Here is a 26,612-nt window from a genome sequence, read left to right as displayed (position 1 = left end):
CCCAAGCCTGCTCTATATCTAGGTCCCACCAAGGTGTGTGCCTCTGTGTTGGAGGAGGCTGTGGGTAAGCACTTCCAGGTCTTCCAGGCTGCTTATTTCCAGCCCTTCAATGGAGGAGGTGCCCTCTTTGCAGGAGGTATGGACCTGGATGGAGCTGGCTGGCTGTGGGTGTCAGTTGCTCGGCAGAGCTCCCTGTAAACCAAAGTAGGGATCAAAAGCAGAGTCAAAAGCAGGGGAGAGAGCACTCATAGTTGTGTTGAGAGATGGATGCTGTGGTGCAGGATCCTCATATGGGTGTTTGCCATTGACCTCACCGTCACCGCAGGCACAGACCACATCCTCACCAGTCAGCGTGATGGCATGCTCCTCAGTGAGTGAGGGGTCTATTGTGAGCCACTCCACTCCCAGTCTGGGACCTCTCCCTGCTGTTGTCAGCCAGCTTCATGAAAACAAATGGAGAGCATGAGCAGGATGCATCGAACTGTGTAAAATATTTGTGAGGTAAGTGGAGCCATGGATGGGATGAGGACGTGAGCTCCAAACAATATGAGCCTGATGGAGATGTGAGGGTGTCAGTTACTGGTGGTGTCCGTTGAGGTGTGAGATCCTTGTGGGTGTGTGATGGGTTTGTGAGAGTGTGAGTTGAGAATGATGAGAAGAGTGACTTTCCCTGGCAGAACGGATGAGGCCATTCATCCTCTTCCACACTGGATGGCTGTCCTCTATTGCAGGGTGTTGGCGCTGACCACCGCTGTCACTGCCTCCCACGATGGATTAGTGGCCTTGCTTGCTGGTTTTTGCCCAGAGCGAGGGTAGAGGGCTTCGCAGCAGGCCTCCACTGCATCCCATAGGTGCTCAAGGGAGGCATCACTAAATCTGGGGGGGCAGCATGTTCCTCACTTTGGCAGGCATCAGTTCTCAGCAGCTTCCTAACCCTTGAAGGGTGCTAGCTCTGTGCAGGGAAGGCCTTTAAATATGGCACCTGATTTTCTGAAGACCTGAGGTGATGGTGGGGTGGGCAAATCAGAGGCTGCCCCACTAGCGACCCGGTGTAATTCCTGGGAATGTATAATCAATGAGGCAGGAATAGGACGATATGGCGTGAAAAGCTGCCATTGCAGCTGGCAGGTAAAATTCCATTTTTCCCACCCGCAACCGTACTTAGTGCAAATCTGTGACGACTCCACCCAGTGCAGTGGTCAAACCATGCTTAGAGTAGCATGTTTAACTTTTTGGTCCCCGAGGTACAAAAAGGTATGATTACATTGGAAAGGGTACATTGAAAGACAACAAGACTAATCCCAAGTATAAAAAGTTTGAGTGGTGAAGATTAAAACTTGAGCCTTACAGTATTGAAAGCTGATGATTGAAGGGACCTCATCAAAATAGAAAAAAAACACTAAGTGATATAGATAACTTCTGATCTTTACAAGCTAATTATCTTAAAAGTTTCACTGTTTTCCCTACAGAGGAAGTTCCATTCAGATCCTGACATACAATACTACAGAAAACATTTTAATTTCCTCTGCCCAGAGGTATAGAGGTGGTGGGCTTAGTGCTCTGCTCTTGCTCTATTATGTTTGCCAGGGCTTTCTTCTGGCCACCTACCTGAAACAAGCAAGAACCTCATTAACCTATGCAAATTAAGGTCCCCCTAATTCTGCTGGGCAAAACATGCACAATGGTCACTCCATTCAGTTAAATATGATGGGAAAGAGAAAAGAGGCCTGAAAAGGTTCAAATTATTTTTGTGAATTGATTTTTCTCAGAACCATTTTAATCATTCTTAGCTTTCAAGCTTTTCCCTTCTGATTTGTAGGATACAGACCAATATGGCTTCTGAACAGCACCCATGCTCCCCCCAGGCTCTCCAACTTAACTTTGGACTAGCCAAGACGGTCTGATATTTCACCGTCCTCGAATAGCAGCAGAATGCCTAATTATGGTGTGCAGTTTGCTGGAGGCAGCTTGTCAAGGAACAGTCCAATAATTAAAATTTTATAAGGCAGCATTAGTAGATATATTATTGCCTGCAGTATAGTATGTAGTTACACTTTTCACTCCTCCTCATGTTGCAAATAACATTCCTCTTAACTAGTAACCTGAAACTTGAACATATCTGAATGCAATGTCTGTAGGAATCTCCACTGGAGTTATGGGGAGAGATTGGAAGAACAGTCACAGAAATTTAATCCCAACACAGGCATCCATTAAGGATGATTGCTGCTATGTACAAGATCTGTTTATCCACGGATAATATTCTTTCAAATTCAGTTTTGGTTAGTTAGAAACAGCCCATGCTAGACAGATGTGTGAACATAGTTACATTGTTCATCAAACGACCAGGAACAACACTTCTTTTCCCTCTGTCAACTCAGTGGGTGGGATTTTCCGCAGCCGCCCGCTACTGCGATCTTCCGGTCCCGCCGCAAGTCAATGGGCTTCTGGCTGGGCCAGAAGATCCTAGCCAGTAATTCTGAGCTCTTATATGCTGGTCAATGAATCAAACCCAATACCCTCCTAATTCAGTCAGCACATCTGTACACTCATTATTCTAGAACATGTATCTTGACTGAAGAATCATTTTCACATTTTCAACACTAAAAAGAGGAACAGCATCAAACATTTTCTGGGATTATGCTCCAATCCTGTAGATGCCGTTTTTTGCTATTCAAAATGTGTTCTAGATATACAATTTTGGCTTCACAAGTTGAATGGCTTTCACTGTACTTTTTATGTGGATAACCAAAACCCAGTGCAACAAAGATGCATCAATATGTTTCCCCTTATAAAGAAGACAATATTATTTTATGTTTTCCTTTCCTAAGGGGCAGTTGCCTGCCCTTTAATAGGGAGGAAGGACATCACTAGCGTTCTTTGGAGGATGAAGGTGGTCCAATCTCATATGCAAACTGTTCATAGAATGGTCTGTCTGCAAGCATTACCCAGACCTCCCTGTCACTTGCCATTTCAACACTCCACCCTGCTCTCATGCCCACATGTCCATCCTTGGCCTGCTTCATTGTTCCAGTGAACTCAACGCAAACTGGAGGAACAGCACCTCATCTTCCGACTAGGCACTTTACAGCCTTCCGGACTGAATATTGAGTTCAACAATTTTAGGTCATGAACTCTCTACTCCAATCCCACTCCCTTTCTGATCCCCCCTTTATTTTCCAATAATTTATATAGATTTTTCTTTTCCCACCTATTTCCATTATTTAAAAATATATTTCCATCCATTGTTTTATCTCTACCTTTTGCCTTTTTCGATTCCTTCACCCCACCCCACCCCTACTAGGGCTATCAGTACCTTGCTTGTCCTGCTTTCTACCCTTAAGTAGCACATTCCTTAGATAACATCACCACCTTCAACACCTTTTTGTCCTTTTGTCTATGACATCTTTTGGCTATCTCCACCTATCACTGGCCCTCTATCCAGCTCTACTTGTCCCACCCTCCCTTAAACCAGCTTATATTTCACCTCTCTTCTATTTTTACTTAGTTCTGTTGAAGAGTCATACGGACTCGAAATGTTAACTGTGTTCCTCTCCAGAGATGCTGCGAGACCTGCTGAGTTTTTCCAGGTACTTTTGTTTTTGTTCTGTTCATAGTAGCCTCTTTTTAGGAGGGTATTGCTAATAATCCCTAGAGAGATTGTTTTGCACAAGTTTATACCTCTAATCAAAACAAATGAATAACAAAATTTGTATTAACTCTAAAATTGTGAAAATAATACAAAAGGTACTCTTATGATCTTAGCTGATGTTACTACTGGATAAGCCAGATACTTGGGTGGAACCTGGCTTAATAGATCCTAACTTTATTTTTTGATTAGAAACGTGGAGGATGGCTACTGAACAGAGTCTCAGAGTCTGTTGATGTACTTTTAACAAAATAATAAAATGTTTATTAAACAAGAAAAAGATGAACTATATTACAGTGCCCCTTCACCCACAACCTTACCTTTACAGATATAGACAAATCCATAAGAATAACACAAGTTATAAAAAAGCTATCTTATACTCTGATTTTCACAGTAAGTATACTGTCCATATAAACCAATAGACGGCCTGTGGTCAGGCTCACCACACTCCAAGATCAAGTGACAGATGCCACCCCAAACAGAAACTATGAATCTCTCATCAACTCCCCTCAGGCACTTGTCACACCGTGAATTAACAGGTCTCACAGAATTCTGTCTTTCTTGCAAGGCTTTCCAATCTCAACGTTCGAAGAACTTGTTTTGGAATCTTCTCCCAAACAACGCTTTCACTTGGTCACCTTTCACAAGGATCCACCTCCATGATTTCAACCTCTCCTCCTGATGTTCTTTTCGCCTTCCACGGACTCTCTCTCAGATACTCACTTAGCCCCCACTCCCTGGTTTTGGGCCTTTCTGTTCTTTTGGGAAATTTGCTCTCTGCAATTCCCTCTACTGTCCAGCTTCCTCACCCTACGGTTCCCACAGACCAACTGAATTCAAACTGCTTTTCTATTTCTCTGTCTCTCTACAGGTCTCCTGTTGCTAGGCAACAGCACAGTTTTTCCTACTTTGTTTTAACTTCCCTAAACCACTAACCCCACTTGAAACACAGCTCTCCACTTCAAGGGTTGCAAAACCTCATTAAAATGCAGGTATACAAACATAACTTCAGACTTGCTGACTCCAGCTCAGAGAAAAAACTCTAAATGAAACTAGGCCCAGGTTTCACCCTTTTAAACCACAAATAAATAATTTAAATTAAACTTAAATTTAAAGTTAAAACTTAAACCAAAGCTTATTTGTAACATCCACCAATGCAAATATAACATACTTAAAACTAACTCTAGTTCCTAACAGTACCCTAAAATGCTCATAGGTCACAGATGCTGGGGAAATAATTATGGGGAACCAAGAAATGGCAGAGGAGTTGAATAAATACTTTGCTTCAATCTTCACAGTAGAAGATACAAATAGCATTCTAAAAAAGCTAAATAATCAAGGAGCAAAAGAGGGGGAGGAAACAAATACAATAACTATCACTAAAAAAAAAGTACCAGGGAAACTAATGGGGCTAAATGCCTATAAGTTCCCTGAACCGGATGGATTGCATCCTAGGATATTAAAGGAAGTAGCCACAGAGATGGCGGATGCACTGGTAGTAATCTTCCAAGAATCCTTAGATTCTGGAAAAGTCCCAGAGGATTGGAGAACAGCCAATGTAACAACCTTATTCAAAAAGGGAGGCAGGCAAAAAACAGGTAACTCTAGGCCAGATAGCTTAATATCTGTCATTGGGAAAATGTTGGAGTCTATTATAAAGGATGTAATGTTAAGAGTGTTTAGAAAAACATAATCTAATCAAGCAGAGTCAGCATGGCTTCATGAAGGGGAAATTATGCCTAACAAATTTATTAGAATTCTTTGAGGAGGTAACAAGCAGGATAAATAAAGGGGAACCAGTTGATGTAAAATATTTGGATTTCCAAAAGGTGTTCAATAAGGTACCACACATAAGGCTACTTAATAAGATAAGAGCCCATGGTGTTGGGGTTAATATATTAGTATGGATAGAGGATTGGCTAAATAATAGAAGACAGAAAATTGAGATAAGGGGGGGGCATTTTCAGGAAGGTAATCTGTAACTAGTGGAGTCCCACAGGGATCAGTGCTGAGGACACAATTATTTACAATATATATTAATGAATTAGATGAGGGAAGTGAATGTACTATCGCCATGTTTGCGAATGACACAAAAATAGGTAGGAAGGCAAGTGGTGAGGATCATACCAGGAGTCTACAGATGGACATAGACAGGTCAAGTGAGTGGGCAAAAACTTGGCAGATGGAATATAATGTGGAAAAATGTGAGGTTATGCACTTTGGCAGGAAGAATAGAGGAGCTGATATTATTTAAATGGAGAAAGACTGCAGAAGGCCGCAGCACAGAGGGATTTGGGAGTCCTTGTGCATGATCTCATGCAAATTGTTACCATTCCAGCGAGACCGGGTGAAAATGGCTAACCAAGTAGAAAAGAAGAAGAAAAGAACTTTCAGGAAATTTACCTACAGAGATGTTAACTTGGATCAGTTCCTCAACATGTCCTATGAACAGCTGATGCCCATCAGTATTGTGCCCATCAGCATAGGTGTGTGAACAGAGGCCTTCGCCACAAACAGCAGTCCCTCCTGAAAAGGCTGCGCAAGGCGAAAAAGGAAGCTCCATCAATGACAAGCAGAGGTTGTCAAGACTCATCTTCGGGATATGGTTATCCTCCCAGAAATGGTTGGCAGCATGGTTGGTGTGTACAATGGGAAAACCTTTAACCTGGGGCAGGGAGGCAGAGCAGAAGTGGGAGCAGACCCGATCGCCACTCGTGATTCGGTCCACGCTGCCATTTTACACAGATAAGCCAATTAAGGCCTACCCAGCGTCCTTCATGATGGCCATGCATAGTGGGAGCGGGTGGGCAACGGCAGGCACGCTCAGCCTGCCGGGTCCAATGGCGACCCGGCGGCCTGTATAAAGGAAGGCCTGGCACCCTTGGAAAGGCTGCTCGCATTGGCTGAGTGAAGGACTCTGCAGAGGGGCAATGGAGGTTATGAAAGCCCAGAGGGTGGGCCAATGGGGCAGGCCAGTCCGGAGGGTAGGCCTTCGGGGCGGGCCAGGCTGGAGGGTAGGCCATCAGGGCGGGCCAGGCTGGAGGATAGGATAGGTCGGGGGGCCAGTATGTCCCTTATTTTCCTGATGACTGCCTCGCTGCCCTCCTCAAGGAGGTGGCAGCACGACGGGAGGTCCTGGGTCCCCAGGATGGGAGGAGGAGGCCCCCCCACATGGCGAAACGTGCCTGGGAGGAGGTGGGGAGATGATGAGCTCCCGCTATGTGGTTTGGCGCACTTGGATCCAGTATCTCAAACACTTCACTGACTTGTTGCACTCTGGAAGGTGAGGACAATGTTGGTCACTTAACTCAGCAGGTTGGCTTTCCCTCCTGCTGTCACCAGCACCCCCACCCCACCCCAACATCCCCAACCACATCTGAGTGTAGTGACTGCATTGAATCATTGAAGGCATGTATCCTTTGCTGGGTGGGCCAGCAAATATTGCCCATGCCATGGTCAGTACCTCAGAGGGTGGTGAAGAGATGGGTTCTGCGCTCGCAGCACGTGTTACACTGAGACCCACATGACTGTTTTGGGGGCAACCTGGAGGAGCTGTACCAAGTCAGGGTGATGACATGCTGGGAGGGGAGCTTCAAGATGGCGTGGCAACGAATCATCTGCTGCCCTCTGTGCTCCACATACTTGCACCTCCTTGCTATGGAAGGATATACCGTATGGTGCCTAATGTGATGCAGGCAGCATGTGGCCGCGGGGGGGGGAGGGTGGAGACGGACAGCATAGCACCTTTGTGTGTGTTCGGCAGCAGTGGGGTGAAAAGGCACTGGAGCCCTGATATGTCCCACTTTGGTTGGGGTGGGCCGTGCGCGAAGAGAGTCCATGTATAATTTGCAAAAAGCGTGTGAGGACCGTTGGGGGCCAGGCACAGTTAGCCATTCTCAGCTGGTTTGAGCAGGAGGACCTGGTCTGGAGAGGCACCATGCACCCAGGTCCACTGGTGTTGGTGAGGCTGGGTGCCAAGGCCAGGTATGTATGCCCTGCAGTGAGGTCAGCATTGTTCTCCCAATAGCCATAGCAGTGCTGAATGTTAAGTGATTTAACTTTGCAACATGGCTTGACCATTGCTTATGGAAGGATGAGCGCATATTGATCCGGGGGACAGGGATGCACTTTGTCATTGTCTCCATGTTAATTGATTCAATGTCCTTGTTCTTCCTTTCAGCATCAGTGGAGCAGGGCATGGAGGAGGAGCAGCAGAGGCCACCTTTCAGACCTGAGGGCCCTGAAGTCTCACTAGCGTCACACCATCTCTGCCAGGTAGGCACCAGCACAGATACTAGTACTTCGGTGGGTGTTAGAACATCGGCTAGTGTCCCGGGGCACAACGGTGAGGGTACTTCACAGTCGCTGGAGGAGCTGGCAGAGACAGAGAGTGCCCATGGCACTAGCAGTCAGAGGACTGCAGGGGCCCTGGCACATGCTCAGTCAGTGCCTGATGATGTGCCTCTGGAGTCATCCGCTACGCAGCAGGAGCATAAAATGTGGCTGGGAATGCGGGAGCATCTGAGGAAGATACATGATGGTATGCTTGGCTTGGTGTCCATGGTGGAGGAGCCTACATGGTCTATCGCCAAAGCAATGAGCCATATGTCTGAGTGCCATGCGTCCTCCATGGAGAGTGCGGCGGCTCTCATGGAGAGCCTCCTCCAGGAGGCCCATCAGGGGTTCCTGGGGTGCACTCTGGCCTGCAAGCTCTCACATCAGCATTGACCTCAGCTGGTCAGTGCCAGTGTGGGAGATGGCGTGGGCACCAAGTTTCCCAGCTCGGTGCCCATCCATCCACAGTAAGCAGGGTGGTCTGAAGCAACCTCATGTCTGCGCAGCAGCTTCCTGTTGTCTCCGCAGGCACCTCTCATCCTGCTCCGGATGAGGGCGGCTGCTCCTCCACCCCTCTCCCAGCTCTGAAGAAGAGTCATGCAAATTTGAAACGTTAACTCTGTTTCTCCACGGATGCTGCCTGACCTGCTGAGTTTTTCCAGCATATTCTGTTTTTATTACACGAGAATGCAAGATTTGTTTCATAACCCCTTTAATGAGGTTTATTTGGTGCTCTTCCAGGCTGCATACCCTCATTTGCTAGTTTCAATTTAACGTCTCAAAGGAATGACTCCTTTATTCATCTTCCCTACAAACATAAGTGCAGTCTCCTGAAAATTATGAAATAGGTTTTTTTAAGGATGATGTACTTTCACATGCCAGAAAATTTATGGATGTAATTTATCCAGAGCTTTGCCAAGTAGGCAACATGGAACTTTGCTTCAATGGATTATCAGCCAAGAAATCCCATATAGATAATCTTTCAGGCTGGCTGATGGATTTTTAAAATTCAACAATATGGACATTATTTAAGGAAGTGACCATTTATTTACAGAAAAGTTTTCCTTTTGAAGATGAAGTATTTCTCAAAGTGATTTAGTAGACTGTAACAATGATATAGCAGAGTTCACATAAAAGCATTACTTCTGCCACTAATTGGACAATAAATTCAAGAACTTCATATCTTTTGACATATCCAGCAAAAATCTAATTGAATTCAGAGAATAAGAACCAATGTGATTGATCTTGCTTAGTGCCATACTACAATGAAAGAAAATAATTTTAGAAGTTGTTTATAGTCATTCCAACTTGTTCTTCTACTTCTGAAGCAGGGTGAGACCAATCCATCAGTTTCATTAGAATCACAATTAGAGCACAGGAGGCCATTCAGCCGATCGAGCCTTTGTTGGCTCTTTCCACCCACTTTACCCCTCTTTTCTCAATTCCCTTTATCCAATTCCATTTTTAAAGTTACAATTGAATCTTCTTCCACCAGCCTTTCAGGCAGTGCATTTCAGATCATAATAACTCAGGTGAAAAAAATTTCTGCATGTCATATCTAGTTTTTTTTTGCCAGTCACAGGGTTACTGAGCCTTCTGCCAATGGAAACAGTTTCGCCTTCTTTAATCTATCAAAACCTTTCATGATTTTGAGCTTTCTATCAAATCTTCACTTAATTTCCTTTGCTCTTTGGAAAGCAACCCCAATTTCTTCAGTCTCTCCATATAACTGAAGTTTTTTATGCCTGGTACCATTCTAGTAAACTTCTTCTGCACCCTCACTAAGTTCTTGACATCCTTCATCAATTATAAAACACGATACTCCAGCTGAGGCCTAACCAGTATTTATAAAGGGTAGCAGAACTTCCTTGCTTTTGTACTCTATCCATTAATTAATGAAGCTGAGGATCCCATATATTTTATCAACAGCTTTCTCAACTTCTCCTATCACTTTCGAACATTTGTGCTTGTACTCCTCTTGCAACCCTTTTATATCATTTATTTTATATTGCCTCTCCTTATTCTTCCTACAAAAGCCAATTATTTCACACTTTTCTGCACTAAATTTCACCTGTTGTGTGTCTGCCTACTTCACCAGTCTATGTCCTCTTACTATCCTCCTCATTGTTTACTACCTTTCTGAATTCTGTGTAATCTGCAAAGTTGGAAATCATACTTTGTATATCCAAGTCCAGGTTATTAATATACATCAAGCTTACATTTAAAGAGCATCTTTAATGTAGAAAATGCCACAAAGCATTTTACAGAGAAAGGACACCCACACCAAGTCAAAGAAGATAGTTGAGATAGGGGGAGACCAAAAGTTTAGTCAAAGAAATGGGTCAGAATACCTGGAGAAGGAGATGGAATGGTTTAAGAATAGGGGATTCCTGAGAGACAGCAAGACCTAGGAGACTGAAGGCACAGTTACAATGGTAGGATAAAATGAGAGAAGAATGCACAAGAGGCCAGACTCAGTGTACTGAGAGTACAGGGGAAATGTCATAACATTGGAGAAGATTGCAGATATAGGAGGGGTGAAGGCATGGAAAGAATTAAGAATTTTAAATTGAGAAATGGAAGCTTACAAAGGACAGCCATACTGGGCTGGTTTGCGGGACTTTGTACTCAATAAGATACAGGCAGCAATGAACTGAGCTTGTGAAAAATGGTGGAAGGCAGGACAGCCTAGAAAGCATTGGAGTAATAAATTCTAGAGATTACAAAAACACATTTGAGGGTCACAATCATAAATGGGAGAGGCAGAGGCAGTCAATGTTACTGAGGCAGAAGAACGATTTGGAGGCCCTTTATATTCTTTCAGTCAGTAAGTCAATTATTTTTGATGAATTCCTCTACTATTTCTTTCCTCTTTTTGAGTCTTAATTATTCTTTTGTTCCTTTTCCTGTCTTAGCTTTCTTTCCTCCTTACTGTTTATCTTATCTATAAAATAGATCCTTCTCCTATTTCATCGCCCTTCTTTTTCACTGCATTGCAGTCAATCATCATGCCTAGTTTCCATAGTCACCAATATTAACGGAAGCATACGTGGCATATACTAGTGGAGGGAAAGAAGAATTAACCATTTTTTGAAACAATGCACATATTCTTTCTGATGAAAGGTCTTCACCTAGAACACTGACCTGCTTTTTCTTTCCTCAGATCCTAGCTAACAGGTTGTATATTGCCAGCATTTTCTATATTTTATTCATTCAATATAAAGAAAGATCTTAAAGTGATTGCTGATATTGGAACGCAAAATTCCTAACAAAGTCTCCAAGGAGTGAATCTTAATTTCTACCAAAGCAGATCAGCCGCCTGTTTTACACAGCCCGATTTCAATATTTGTGCTAGGATTTTGGTGCCACAAACTTTCAGCCTCAAAATTTCTCCTATGTTTTTCTAATCTAAAACCTCAAATCTTGTCAGGGAGACAATAATTAATAAACAAAATTAATAATGAAAGAAACCAACAGACAGGAATAGGCAAGGTCTGTTTAAGATGCTGTGGGAAACATAGGAGTAAGGAGACACAAAGAAATCAACATTAAACAAATAGCTAATAGAGGAAAAAAGACAAAACATCTACTGGTAACACATAAATAACTGGATTTGTGAAGAGGAAAAAAGCTTTGAAAGCAATAAGTGAATGAATAAGGAGCTAGAGATAGCTTAAGTAAGTTATATTTGTATTTGTGGGTGTTAGGATTGAGTTTTAAGTTTAAGTTTAATTTGTGTTTCTGTATTTGTGTGTTAAGAAAGGGGGGAACTTGAGTTTTAGTTTAATTTCAAAACCTCATTTGAATGCAGGCATCTTTCATTACTCTTCAAGGGAAGTTAAAACAAACACAAGGTAGAAAAAAACTGTGCTGTTGCCAGGCAACAGGGGTCCAGAGAGAGGGATGTTTAGGCACAGAGAAATCAAAGCGGTTTGAGTTCAGTTGGTGATTATGCTCTAAGGTGGAGGAAGCAGTTTAAATCTCTCTCTAGCTGGACTTACTATAGCAGATTGCTGAGGAAAAAAAGTCTAAGAATCTTAGATGAGTTGCTCTAAAGCTAAAGCAACAGTAAACGTTAAGTTCTGGATCTCAAAGGAGATACCAATTTGTCAGCAGTCTACTGTGAGTGGGAACTGCAGGGAGTAAGTCCTAAAGGAAAAGGAGCAAGATCCCAAGAAGCCCTTAAGTTAAGTCAAAGGACAAGGACTGAATCTGGAACAAAACCCTGTTCAGTGGAAGTGAAAGAAAGGAGCAGAGAGAAAGGCTGCAAGTTTAGAGAAAGCTGCAGGAAGCGGACTCAAGGCAAAATAGGCTTGCGAGAAGCTGGAAGATCTGAGGAGACAGTCAAGATTGGTGACTCTTTACTATAGGCATGTGAAGCAGTGGTGTTCTGTTGGCACAGCTCAGTATCCGAGAGAGAGTGCATAGAAAGAAGTTTGAAGGCACATGGCGATCCAGGGGAGAAAAACCGTCAGAAGGAGCGTTCAAAAGGCATCTGAGAGAAAGTGTCATTTGGGAGAAGATTCCAAAGCAGGTCCTTTGTGAGCGGAGGTTGGAAAACCCCGTGTGAAAGGCAGGGTTCAGTAAGACTGGTTGGCTCACGGTGAAACAAGCGTCTGTGGAGAGTTGATTGCAGATCCATAGCATCTGTTTGGGGTGGCATCTGTCACTTGGTTTCAGAGTGTGTTGTGTCTGACTACAGATCGTCTATTGGTTGACATGGACTGTGTACTTACTGTAAACAATAGTATATAAGAAAGCTTTTTTAACTTGTGTTATCATTAGGAATCTTTATATATCTGTAAAGGTATAGTTGTGGGTGAAGGAGTATTGTAATATAGTTCATCTTTTCTTGTTTAATAAATATTTTATTCTTTTGTTAAAAGTTCATCAGCTGACTCCTGTGACTCTGTTCAGTAGCCACTCTCCACGTTTCTAAACGAAAGATAAAAGTTAGGATTTATCAAGCCAGGTTCCACCCTAGGATCTGACTTGTCCAGTAGTATCAGTTGAGATCATAGCAATACAATATGTCAAATTCTTTGCATTTGTTCTTGTTAAGTGTCTTACACACTGTCACACATTTCATCACAGTGTGTTGATATTACCCCATTGTTATGAAACAAGATATGGTCTATCTCAAAGCAAGTGGAGATGCCTGTATGGGGGGCTGTTATCAGATTCCCTCTAACTTCAAATACATGATACTAAATTTTCCATTTGCTTTTTTTTAAAAAGAGAAAGCCAAAATAAATAAGCACACCGAAAAGCATCTTCAGGGCATTTGAAGCCATGGCTTAGGCCTGTATCCCCAGTGGGGTCTCACTTCCACTCCTAGAGTAGCTGAAATGTCTCCTTTCACTGTTGTTGTGCTACTGGACTGGTGATGAGGAAACACTCAGCTTTTGAATCCAAACTCCCCTTGTTTGGGGTGGTCAAAGATTCCTGCAGAAACTAGGCCCGACAAGAACTGGTGAAGGTAACCAGTATTCAGCTTATCTGGGTTCCAACATAATTATTGGCCCTTCAGGGGTTCAAGGATCCCCTTTCCAATATTTTCTTCTCACCATGAAGAGTTCCAGACCCCTAGATAATCCTACATCATCCTCTGAACAGCAGCAAGTCACATCCATACTAATTTCATACATCCTATGTAGCTGAGATATGGAACATCTTACTTGCCAACTATACATCTTTCTAGTACTTTAAAAAAGTAAGACATCACATTGAATACATCATTAAACAAAAATAATCAAGGCCATTGATTTACACATTTCATGAAATATAATTACATAATTTGAATCAGAAAATGCTACAAATATTCCTGACTAATAATATAGCTTGTTAAATGGCATAAAGCAGATTTGCTGGCTGAGAAAAGCACTACTGTACTAGGCCAAGAAGGAAATAAGTGTTATGATCTCAAGGGAGGCCAGTAGCTTTTAAAAAGTAATTCAAACTCCAAGTTATTAACTGAAAGAATTACACCACAAATTTCACGTTTTAAACACAAACATTTTTACTGTGGAAGAGTTAAACAAAGCAAATATTACTATCTTAATATCATGGCATAGATTTTTGCCACAACTGAGAGCCTCTCCGTTGTGGCGAAAATGGCAGAAGTAACTGAAAATCATGAGTCCCGGCCCCAACATGGCACTTTCCATTTTCATGGGGGCGGGAATGGGGCTGGGACATGTTCCATGCATATGTTTTTTACAGAGGCTGCTGGCCATTTAAATCATCAGCTGTCTCCAGTGAAGCAGGGTTTTGGTAGCCTTGGAGTGTGAAACTGGAAGTGTGTGGATTAGACCTGGTAAGAGCAGGTCTGAACTTTATGGATTCATTTGGATAGCTAAGATACCCCTTTAGAGGTGTACATATCCCTTTGGATCTGGTCCTCAGACACCTTTGGGGATGGTGTGGTGCCCTTTAGTGGAGGTCAGGTGCCATTTGGAATTGTTAAAAGTAGGCATCAGTATGTAAAAAGTGTGTAAACTCATTACTGTCAAGGTCATTGGAACTATCAATAGACCTGTCAAAGGTACCTGCCAAAACTGTCAGAAGCACCTGTCAAAACTTTCAAAAGCAACTGTCAAAGGGAGCTGTTAAGCTGTCATAGCAATTAAAAGGCTACCACGAATCTTTGAAAAATCACAGTAGGGTACCTTCCATTTCACTGTTTGATTGACAGCTAAAAGTGGTTATAGACACTTTGATGTGGGATTATGAATTCCAATGCTTGTTGGTATAAAGGATTATGTGCTTGAATGAAATGTTTGTTGTTATAAAGCCTTATTTAGTTGAAGGAATGTAAATATAGTCAATGAGTTTTATGAATGAGAATGTTTGTTTCAATATAGTGAAGTCTGCAATATGAAATAGACACTCAAGGAGGAAGTTTATGGCCCTTCCTGCCGTAGGGACTTTATGGACCCGCTGAAGTCAATGGATTTTTGAATGGCTCGCTGCATTTTCCAGCCATGCTCCCAATGTGACAGGGCCATAAAATTCCATCCTTAAAACTTTATTTTATAGAAATGTATTTTATCTCATCTCTGCATGGGTCCTGAGATCTGCCCATGGTGGGTATTGGGTGAATTGACATGGTAAGGGTAAAGGGTGGTTGGTAGGGGCATGGGTTAGCATGAATTGGCACTAAGTTGGCATAGGGGCTATAAAGGACCATAGAGGTTAATTGGGGGTTATACCTTGGTATGGGAAGGATGAGAAGTGGCATACCTTGGAATGGGGGCATGAGGAGCCATAGGGGTTGTTTGGGAGGCATACTTTGGCACGGGGGAACAATGGGCAATGTGGTTGGTGGGGGGCATGAGGTGGCATGGATGGGACATGGGGATTGTGTGCAGAGTGAGGGAATGAGGGCTGGAGGGATATTTCATGTTTTATTCTTTACTTTTAAACATTGGACACAGTGTTGGTCCCCATGGTAGGCCTTCTGCCCAGCCCACCTCAGCTCTTCCTATTTTTAAAGGTCAGATTTGTGGAGCCAGAAATTCTCCCATCTTTGTGCACCTGACCCAGGAGTGAAAATCTGGGTCTATATATTCCTAAGAGCACTCAGATTTTAAACCTAAAAATCTCAACAGAACACTCCCTGTTTTATTTTCATTTCCACCCAAGAGAGTTCCCCTAAACTTTACAGGATCTTCAGGATTCTTTCACTTTTCCTGAGACCAAACCAAAGTGTGCCGCTGCTCTCAGGAATTCACTTTCCTCCGAGATATGACATTTCTGGGGTCTTTACACTAGCATCCGGATAGGCAAACCTTCCAACTCGCCTTCAAAACCTCATGTTTATATGCAGCCGAGCCCAAGCATGGGCCTCACTGCTTTTCTAACTCCATAACCCGAAAATCAGAAAACACACTTGATTTCTGATAGCTCTTTGTTGCTGGTCTCCAGTTCCTGGCAGATTTCTTCTGTTACTTGTGGCAAAGCCGCTTCTGGGCTCCACCCAACTGCTGGCAGCTTTCTCTCTCTGCCTGTTTCAAAGGTGCTCCTGGGCTCCAACTGCAACTGCCTGATTGTGAGAAATCCCAGAGGTAAACCCAAAACAAAAAAAAACCTCCTTGTGATCTATCACCACGGCAACATGGCACATCTGGGACATCCCAAATAGAGATCTAAACTAATTAACTTTACTTTCCAAAACCTCCCTTTGATTCTGGGTCCCACATGAATAATGTATGTCCTGAATGGAGACAATCACAATCTCACCAGATGCACTGGCTCCATTACCAATCTAAGAAAGGACCACCTATTGTTTATTGTCTTCCCACTTCCAACTCTGGCCTTATTAAATAAACACAGGCTACCCTTTGAATTACAATTACTTCAGGTCTGCCTACCAGCCTCCCAAACCAGGTGCTTCCCTTATCTTATATTTAAAGTTCATTCCCAAACTAAAAGTTATTCTCATAAAATATATGAATCATGAAATTAGGCATTTTTGTAACATTGGTTCAAAACAAATCTCTTATATAATTATAATAATGGCAGCAATGCACTCCCAGTTTAGCAATAATTTGCAAACTATACTTGCAGTTTCAAGAACATATTATTTTAGCACATCAGTGATATACAATAAATAAAGTCATTTGATATTTTCACTGATAACTTGTTGACAGGCTGGATTTGACATGAATGTGTCATCTTGTCACACCCATTAATAGACTAGTTAGTGATAATACATGTATTTTCAATGGCACAAATAATTCATCCAGCAAAAATGAAAATATGAATAGTGAAATCTTACTGATGTAGTGGATATTAGGCTGATTGCTGGGATGAAAGGATTGTCTTATGAGAAAAGTTTGAGCAGGCTGGACCTATACTCATTGGAGTTTAGAAGAATGAGAGGTGATCTTACTGAAATGTATAACATTCTAAATGGGCTTGGGGTAGATGCTGAGAGAGTGTTTCCCCTCATGGGAGAATTTGGAACTTGGGGGCACAGTTTAAAAATAAGGGGTCTCCTATTTAAGACGGAGATAAGGAGGAATTACTTCTCCCAGTGGGTCATTAGTCTTTGGAATTCTCTTTCTGAGAGAGCAGTGGAGTCTGGGTCATTGAATACATTCAAGGCTAAGTTAGACAGATTTTTGACCTACAAATGAGTCAAGGGTTATAGAGGGAAGAAGGCAAGAAAGTGGAATTAAGCTCACAATCAGATCAGCCATGGTCTTATTGAATACAGAGCAAAATTGATGGGCTGAATGGCTTACTATTTCATATGATCTTTTATTAAGTAATTTAGCGAACACTAAAACTGTGACCTCAATGCCCTGCTCAGCCAAGTTGAACTTCGAATCCCATAGCCAGCCCATTGCCAAGAATGCATATTTCTACCACTGAAATCTCACACATTTCCACTCTACCCCACACTACCAGCTTGCAACCATGCATTTGGCATCTGCAAGTTCAGTGCCAACTGGTTTCTCTAAGCTTTATCCTACACAAACTTCAAAATGATTCTGCCAGCATTATATTTTGTTCACCCATCATTACAATCCCTGTCAAATTCCATCCCACTTTCTGAAGTATCTCCAAAATCTACCTCCCTGATTATGCCTTCAGTGGGGAGGAACTTAGTGAATTTAATCTAAGTAAAAAAAAAAATGGTAATGAAGAAAATAATGGGGGGCTGGAAGCATCTGATCCCTGACTGCTGGCAGCGGGGTAGTGGGCTCAAAATCCCTGACCTGAGTTTGGGCAGGGATGGGGGATTCGGGGTGTGGTGCTCAAAGAGCCTCGTGTGTAGGGGTGGGGTGGCTTGAGGTATGGAGGGAAAAATATTTTTTTACAAAGCTGCCCTCGCCCATTTCAGCAGCCGGAGTCAAACCTGCAAAGCTGATTAAATCAGAAGCTGCCAGACTCATTAAAATATTGAACTGGCCAACTGGCCTCCTAGGAGCACATTGGTTACCCATGCCTTGCCCCACCTCCATTAAAGCCAGAAGTGAGCGGTCTGGGGATTGGGTTTGAGGTTTTTAAAGTTTTAACATCTCAACCGACCCCAACCCACCCATTTTTGGGACTTAAGATTCAGTCCTGTGTCTTTAAATCATTTCTAAAACATTACTTTTCATACCCTGAAATAGCCCTCAAGCTCTGCACCCCACCCGCATCCTTTGCTAATTAACATGTATGCATATACTGCATGTATCCCCCTCCCTCTGCTTTGTCTTCCATTTCATTTAAAAAAGAATAGAGAGCATTTGCAAATTTGTTCGTGCAGGCTTTGTAAAAGTATACCTGTTAACTCAAACTGATTAAAATTGAATACCTTAAAAACTGTTACCATGGAAACAAACTCTGCCATTCAAAACTGAAATTGAATTTAAAGGTTGATTTGTGTCTCAAACACAGGTGTGATTAAATCATATACACTTCTAGAATTAATTTTACTCCATCACTTTGTAGACAGGACACACTACAAAATGTCCAGCAGCAGAGGTGTGGAAACTGAAATTAACAAAGTTAACAAAGGCTAACTTTGCTAGGCCTAGCCATAAAACATTTCATTAGTATTTGTGCTGCACTGAGGTAGTTCCTAAATTTTCAATAAAAAAATGTGCTTACCATCCATAATTTCAGTCTTTGTAAATAAATTATCTATACCAGCAAAAAAAAAGGGTAATCCACACACAAACTGCTCTATTAATGGGTTTGACATGATACATTCTTGAATATTGTCAAAGCCAGTCTAGGAATCAAGTAGTAGTGAAGAAATCAAATTAATGTGGTTAAACACGGACACCATGATTCTGCTGCCACCAGTAGAATTAATGTCTTTAAGTAAGTGAATTCTAAGATAACTTGTTGTACATATAAAAATCTGAGAATGTGAACATTTGAGAAGATGACGACCATGAAATTGGGCTCCGTAATGTCACTGATACCGGTGCCACAGGAAGAAAGTGACATGGGCCACACTTCCAATCTCTACTGGCATGGCTCATGCGATGTCCCATGCTGAGAAGAGCATCGGTCTGGACTCATTAAAATATTGGACTAGTCAACTGGCCTCCTAGGAGCACATTGGTTGTCCACTCCTTGCCCCACCTCCATTAAAGCCATGAGTGTGCCAGAAGCTGCAGGACAGTCCTATCATGTTGTTATTTAGGCTGATTTCATGCACTTTTCATCACTTGAATGGGTTTTCCATTCTGGGGTTAGAATACTGACGTCAGGGTCACTTCTGAGCCCAACACCATAACACTGCAACAATGCACATGCATTGTGATTTTAATATGAAAACCAGTTAATTGGCCCAGAGTCACATTCGCCAGCCAATTAGTGGTGGCAGAAGCAGAAAGGAAACCAAATACAGGTAACAGCGGGCCTGATTTAAAGGACATCACCATTGCTGAGGTTGTTGTTTGTCCAAAGGATGAAAGCACAACCTGAGCAGAGGGTAATGGGTAAGGAGAGTCTCCAAGCCACAGGCATCCCAAGAGGGACTAGAAAACAATCTGCCTCCACCTCATCCTTATCCACAGCCATAGCAGTGGTTATCAGCAAAGGCCACCTCATCAGTAATGTTACTTTGTGGGTCATTTGGGTGTTTCTGATGTAAATAATAGTGGGCTGTTAAGTGATAAAGCACTCAAAATTTGTTGCACTAAGGCAGACTTGTGTGTTTCCAATTCATCATGGCAAGACACGGTAGAATGGGAAGTAAGGGTTGCCAAAGCAATTGAGTGTACTGGGGAAAATGTGTGCAGACTCTGGAGCCTTGCATTGTTTGTGCCATTGGTAGGTTGTTGACTTTTGCTACAAACTGATGGTTGTTTTCACTCAGATGAAGGAAACTGTCCTCTCCAAATGTCCTGAAGACAGTCTCATACAGGTCCAACATCTCTCCATCAGAGTGGTTCTGGCGTCCCTGTTATTCTGATGAGTGCTCCCACTCCTGAGTCTGCCACAGTGGCATCCCTGCAAAGCATGGGGGCTGCTGTCCAGTTCTCCATCAGCCTCATTCTTGATCTTGTCTTTCTCCTCTCTGAGGAGCTATCCCACTTCAGCAGTTGTCCCTCCTCAAGATCCACACCTCCCTGGAGCATCATGTAATGCAGGGCTCAACAGACCACCACAATATGCGAGATCCTTGAATGAGTGTACTGATGGATGCCACCTGACCAGTCAAGGCACCTGAACCAGGAAGCTTAAAGCTGGCTCAATGATGACTCTTGTGCTCAGCTGGCATTCGTTAGGGTCTCTCAGCCTCCATGGCAGGATGTGATACACTGCAGTCCACAACCATCTCTATAAGGGGTCAATCTTATCTGCTAACAGCCACCTTCAGATCTCCAATGGCTTCATGAAGAGCTGCCACACCTGTGAGCACCAAAGAATAAAGGGATAATAGCAGCTTCCAAGAAAGCATGCATAACTGCATGAAGTGTTTCCTGTGGTCACATGGCAACTTGACATTTAGGAAGTGGAATCTCTTCCTGCTGAGGAATCTCCATGGCTGGTCAATGCCTCGATAGTCATATGGATGCAGTTGATGATCCCCTGCATCTGAGGGCATCCAGCAAGGAGGCAAATCGCACTCCACTTTGAACTTGAATTCAAACAGAACATCTATTACATCCATGATGCATTGATATGCTGCTGCTGCAAGACGCCAACAACATCTGCTGCCTGGAAGGAGCTGGTTGCAAGAAAGTGCAAGATCACTGTGACTTTTACAGCTGCAGGAAGGCCATTGCAATGGTTCCTGCAGATCCTTGGATGACCCACAAGGGGACTCAGGTCAGTGACCATCTGCCTGGACAGGCACAGCGTTCTGTGGTACTTCTCCCATGGTGGCAGACCCATACTGAGGCTGCCACCTCTGTAGACTTCCTGCCTCTTGTTCCTCACCCCTGAACCCTGTCACCCGGGGTCTAACCCTGCTCCTGCAGATGCTGTTTCCCATCAGTGGTTGAACCAAGTTCAGAGTGGCTTGATCCCATTTTCTCATATGTGCTTCTTTTCTATTGGAATGTGGAGGTCTTCCTGAACCCCCAAGCCATGAATTCCTGAGATCCATAAATAGAAGGATGCGTCCATCATTCTACCCCGCCCTCCTGAAAGGCTGCACCCCCAAAACGCCCTTGTCAAGAGTGCAGAGATATGAAAGATAATTCTTCTCACTGAGTACAACTGGTTGCCTATGAATGAGGGCCTTCTCTGAACCTTCCCTCTTCATTGCTACCTCTTACTGCTGTCCCGCCATTCCAGCTTAGTCCTCACTGTGTCACTACCTCCTCCTCCCTGCTGTAGTGGGACCCTACATGGATCTTAAAAGGAAAAGTCAAACTGACAAGTTGACAAGCTGGTTAAGAGGCTTAAATAGCCTTCTAAACATTTCAGGCCAGTTGCTTCTTCCGGCAGCCTTTAAAATTGAAGCATCTGGTTTTATGTCGGGAAATCAACATGCTAGGGGCGGGTTTAGGTGGTGGCCCGCCATCTGAATCAAATAAAAATCCCGCCTTTGGTCTGCGCATGTGCACTTAATTTCAGTGGTACTTACACTCAGCTGAAGACATTCAGCGGCACAACCACAAGGGTCCCTCATCATTACCATAATTCCATAATTTAAAAGGCCAGGCATCCAAAATGTAGGTGGTGTGCTTTTGATTTACTTTTATATTGATTTCTGGAGTTTGGGGATATTTAAGCAATTAAGGGAATTTTGCAATACCTAAAAGTAGTTATAAAACTTAGGGGTGAATTTTATGGGGGGGCAGGGGGGGAGACCTATTCCTTGGCTCCCACTGTTCAAAAAGTTGATTGGCAGCACGCGGACTTTAAATCTGGCTGCTCTGCAGCGATAATACTCTGGTGGCGGTGTATTAACAAGGTAAAAGTGGGACTTCCGCCTCTCAGGCACAGGAGGCCCCACCTGCTGGCCAATCTGGTTGTCTGGCAACTTAGTCCCAACAGCGCTAGAAGCAAGTAGTAGCTGCTGCTGGAACTATAGGCAGTTCCCAGGAGGGAAGAACATGGATGCCGAACTACAAGGTAAGTCCAGGCATTTTAGTTGGGGAAGGGTTGGAGAGGGGGGTGGGCGGTAGCATTTCAGAGGCTGGGGGAGGCCCAAAGAGGGGGCTACCATTTGGCAGGGGTGGACAGATCCCCCCACCCCCGACCAAAGGACGTACCCTCCCTTCTTTCCTGCCTTTCCCAGTGCAGTTTAAGCCTACCAAGCTGGCTGCCTTCCTTCCGCCTTCCCCAGCTGCTTTATTGGCTTCTTAAGGGCCTCAATAAGCCTAATGGCAGGTGGCTGGCTTACCTGTCCCCCGTAATATCGGGGACAGGTCAGGGTGGATGGGAAGGCAGTGGGCTGGCCACCCGCTTTATTTTATGTGTCTCCCTGCCTTCAAATATGCCAGCAGGGGACTGTAACATTCACCCCCTAAGTTTTCTGGCGCAAAGCTATTCAGCAGTTTTCACAACTTCATCTTCTCGGCAGAAATCTTCACAGACAAGGAGCACAAAGCAAGTATTTAGCTGCAGGACATTCTTCTGGAGGAGAGAGAACAGCCACATTGGTACCAACAACATAAGTAGATTTCAGGGAACTAGGAAGGAGCTTAACAACCAGAACATCAAAAACAGTAATATCAGGATTACTCCCAGTCCCATGTGCTAGTGAGCAAAGGAATAGGACAATTGAGTGAATGAACATGTGGTTAGAAAACTGGTGTAGTAGGGAGGGCATCAGATTTCTGAGGCACTGGGACTAGCTCTGGGGCAGGTGGGACCTGTACAAGATGGACGGGCTGCATCTTAACAGGACAGAGACTAATATCCTCACAGGAAGATTTACTACTGCTGTTGGGGAGGGTTTAAACTAGATAGGCAGGAGTATGGAACCAGAGAAAGATCTCAGATTGGAGGGAAGCAAAACTCACAACAGGAAGTAGAAAAGTAGTAAGCAAAATTAGAAGACAGACGAAGCAAAGGACAGCATCAAATAGGATCAAGATGCAGAATAATGCAGGGCTACGTGCCAAGGGCTGGAAAATGGGATTAGAATAGATAAGTGCTTGATGGCCGGCATGGACACGATGAGCCGAAGTGCCTGTTTCTGTGCTGTATAACTCTATGACTTTAATAGTAAAAAGGCAGAATTAAAGGCACTATCTGAATGCACACAGCAATCGCAACACTGTTGATGATTTGAAGGTGCAAATAGAAGTAAATGGATATAATTTTATTGTCATTACAGAGATTTGACTACAGGGTGACCAAGGTTGAGAACTGAATATCCAAGGATATTCGTCATTTAAAAAGGATAGGCAAAAAGGAAAAGGAGGTGGGGTAGTGCTCTTAATAAGGAACGAGATTAGTACATTAGTAGAAGAGGATCTTAGACTGAAGGATCAACTTATAGAATCAGTTTGGGTAGAGCTAAGAAACAGCAAGGGGTAGCAAACATTGGTGGGAGTTGTTTACAGGCCACCAAAGAATAGTGGTAATGTTGGACATGGTATAAATCAGGAAATTAGGGATGCATATAACATGGGTAATGTAGTAATAATGGGTGAATTTAATTTATATATAGACTGGGTAAACCTAATCAATTCTAATGCTGTGGAGGATGAATTCCTGGTGTGTACACAAGATGGGTTTCCGGAGCAATACTTTGAAGAACCAACTAGTTATCCTGCTATTTTAGATTTAGTATGTAATAAGGAAGGGCTAATTAATAACCTTGCTGTAAAGGAGCCTTTGGGAAATAGTGACCATAATATGATAAAATTTCCATTAAGTTGAATGTGATATAGTTCATTCTGAAACTAGGGTCTTTAATCGGCACAATGGAAACTATGAAGGTGTGAGGGGCAAGTTGGCTACAGTGTATTAGGAAAATACACTAAAAGGTTTGATGGTAGATAGGCAATGGTTAGTATTTAAAGAAGAACTACCTGGTTTACAACAAATCAACATCCTTCTAAGGCACAAACGCCCAATGGGAAAGGTGAATCAACCATGGCTAACAAAAGAAGTTAAATATTGCATTTGATCAAAGGAAGTGGCCTTTAACGATGCCAGAAAAACTGGCAAGCCTGAGGATTACAAACCCAGCAAAAGATGACCAAGAAACTGATAAAGTAAGGGAAAAGAGAATATGAATGCAAGCCAGCAAGAAACATAAAGGCGGATAGTAAAAGCTTCATTAGTTTATGTGAAAAGGAGAAGATTGGCTCGGACAAATGTGGGCCCATTACAAGTGCAGACAGGAGTATTTGTATAATGGAGAATAGGGAAATGACAGAGGAACTTAATAATTACTTTGTGTCTGTCTTCACAGAAGATACAGAAAATCTCCCAGAAATACTAGGCAACCAAGGGACTTGTGAAACTGAGGAACTGAAAGAAATTAGTATCAGTAAAGAGGTAGCACTTGATAAAGTGCCACATCAAAGGTTATTGCAGAAAATAAAAGCTCATGGTGTAGGGGTAACAGGTTGGCATGGATAGAAGATTAGCTGGCTAACAGGAAACAGTGTTGGCAAAAATGGGTCTTTTTCTGGTTGGCAGGGTGTGACGAGTGGTGTGCCACAGGAATCAGTGCTGGTGCTTCAACTTTTCACAATTTATATAAATGACTTGGATAAAGGACTGAAGGTATGGTGTTCATTTTGGCAGGAAGAATAAAAAAGCTTATTATCTAAATGATGAGAGATTGCAGAGCTCTGAGATTCAGAGGGATCTGGGTGTCCTAATGCATGAATCACAAAAGATTAGTACGCAGGTAATCAGGAAATCTAATAGAAGGTTGTCATTTATTGTGAGGGGAATTAATTACAAAAGTAGGGAGGTTATGCTTCAGTTGTACAGGGCATTAGTGAGGCCACATCTGGAGTATCGTGTACAGTATTTATTTAAGGTCTCGTTGTTTAAGGAAAGGTGTAAATGCTTTAGAAGCAGCTCAGACATGTTTATTAGACTAATACCAGGAATGGAAGGGTTGACTTATGAGGAAAGGCTGGACAGGTTAGGCATGTATCCACTGGAATTCAGAAGAGTAACAGGTGACTTAATTGAAATCTTTGAGATCCTGAGGGGTCTTGACAGGGTGGATGTGGAGAGGATGTTTCCTCTTGCGGGAGAATCTAGAACTAGGGGTCACTGTTTAAAAATAAAAAGTCACTCATTTAATACAGAGAGGAGGAGAAATATTTTGTCTCAGAGGGTTGAGGGTCTTTGGATATTCTTAAGGCAGAGCTAGATAGATTCTTGATTAACAAGGGGTGAACAGTTCAGGGGTAGGCAGGAATGTGGAGTTGAGGTTACATTCAGATCAGCGATGATCTTATTGAATGGTGGAGCAGGCTCAAGGGGCCAAGTGGCCTACTCCTACTCCTAATTCATATGTTTGTATGTTGAAAAGTTAACTGGATTGAAGGTTGATAAATCCCCTGGATCAGATGCGTTACATCCCAGGATGTTGAAGTAGGTGGCTATAGAAATAGTGGCTGGCACTGGTGGTTATCTTTCAAAATTCCATAGATTCTGGAGAAGTTCCTGCAGACTTTAAGGTAGTAAATGTAACTCCACTATTTAAGGAGGGAGGGAGAAAGAGACTGGAGAACTACAGACCTGTTAGTTTGAAGTCAGTAGTAGGGAAAATGTTAGAATCTATTATCTATTATAAAGCTTGTAATAACTGGCACTTAGGAAATAATGGTAAAATTGGGCAGAGTAAACATAGATTTATGAAAGAGAAATCATATTTGACAAACCTGTCTGAGTTCTTTGAGGATGTTACTTATAACATAGATAAAGGAGAACCAGTGAATGTGGTGTATTTAGACTTTCAGAAGGCTTTTGATAAGTCCCACACAGGAGGTTAGTAAATAAAATTAGAGCACATGGGATTGGGGGTAATATACCAGCGTGGATTGAAAATTGGGTTAACAGGCAGAAAGTAGAGAATAGGAATAAACGGGTCACTCTCAGGACGGCAGGCTGTTACTAGTGGGACGACAATGTTCAATGCAAGGGCCGCAGTTGATCACAATCTACATAAATTATTTGGATGTGGGGACCAATCATAATATTTCCAAATTTGCTGATGACACAAAACTAAGTGAAAATGTAAGTTCCGAGGAAGATGCAAGGAGGCTTCAAGTGGACTTCGACAGCCTAAATGAATGGGCAAGAACATAACAGATGGAATAAAATGTAAGTGTGAAGTTGCCCACTTTGGTAGAAAAAAACAAAAAGACAGAATATTTCTGAAATGGCGAGAGGCTGGGAAGTGTTGGTGTCCAAAGGGACCTGGGTGTCCTTGTTCATGTGTCACTGAAAACTAGCATGTAGGTGCAACAATCGATTAGGAAGGCAAATGGTATGCTGGCCTTCATTGCAAGGGGATTTAAGTACAGAAGTAAAAATGGCTTGCTGCAATTGTATAGAGCTTTGGTGAGACTGCACCTGGAGTATTGTGTACAGTTTTGGTCTCCTTATCTAAGGAAGGGTATACTTGCCATGGAGAAAGTGCACCAGAGGTTCACCAGACTACTCCCTGGGATGTTGGGATTGTCTTATGAGGAGAGAATGAGGACACTAGGCCTGTATTCTCTAGAGTTTCAAAGAATGAGAG

General features: G+C 42.9%; 1 protein-coding gene across 5 annotated transcripts in view; it reads right to left on the bottom strand.

The window, feature by feature from the left end:
* The window catches only part of LOC121289819 (CAP-Gly domain-containing linker protein 4-like), a 362,767-nt gene that overhangs the window by 17,733 nt on the left and 318,422 nt on the right, over nt 1–26,612 (bottom strand). The window contains exon 17 of one of the 5 annotated variants that reach the window (XM_041209721.1): nt 13,971–16,025. The exons of the other annotated variants lie outside the window; for them this stretch is intronic. Within the exon in view, the coding sequence (XP_041065655.1) occupies nt 15,860–16,025 (166 nt within the window). The 3' untranslated portion in view covers nt 13,971–15,859. Of the gene's footprint in view, nt 1–13,970; nt 16,026–26,612 lie in introns of those variants that run through there. 5 annotated transcript variants of the gene reach the window in all.

Source organism: Carcharodon carcharias, chromosome 2 (genome assembly GCF_017639515.1).
Source record: "Carcharodon carcharias isolate sCarCar2 chromosome 2, sCarCar2.pri, whole genome shotgun sequence".
NCBI classification, from domain to species: Eukaryota; Metazoa; Chordata; class Chondrichthyes; order Lamniformes; family Lamnidae; genus Carcharodon; species Carcharodon carcharias.
This window is presented reverse-complemented; position numbering and strand designations above follow the sequence as displayed.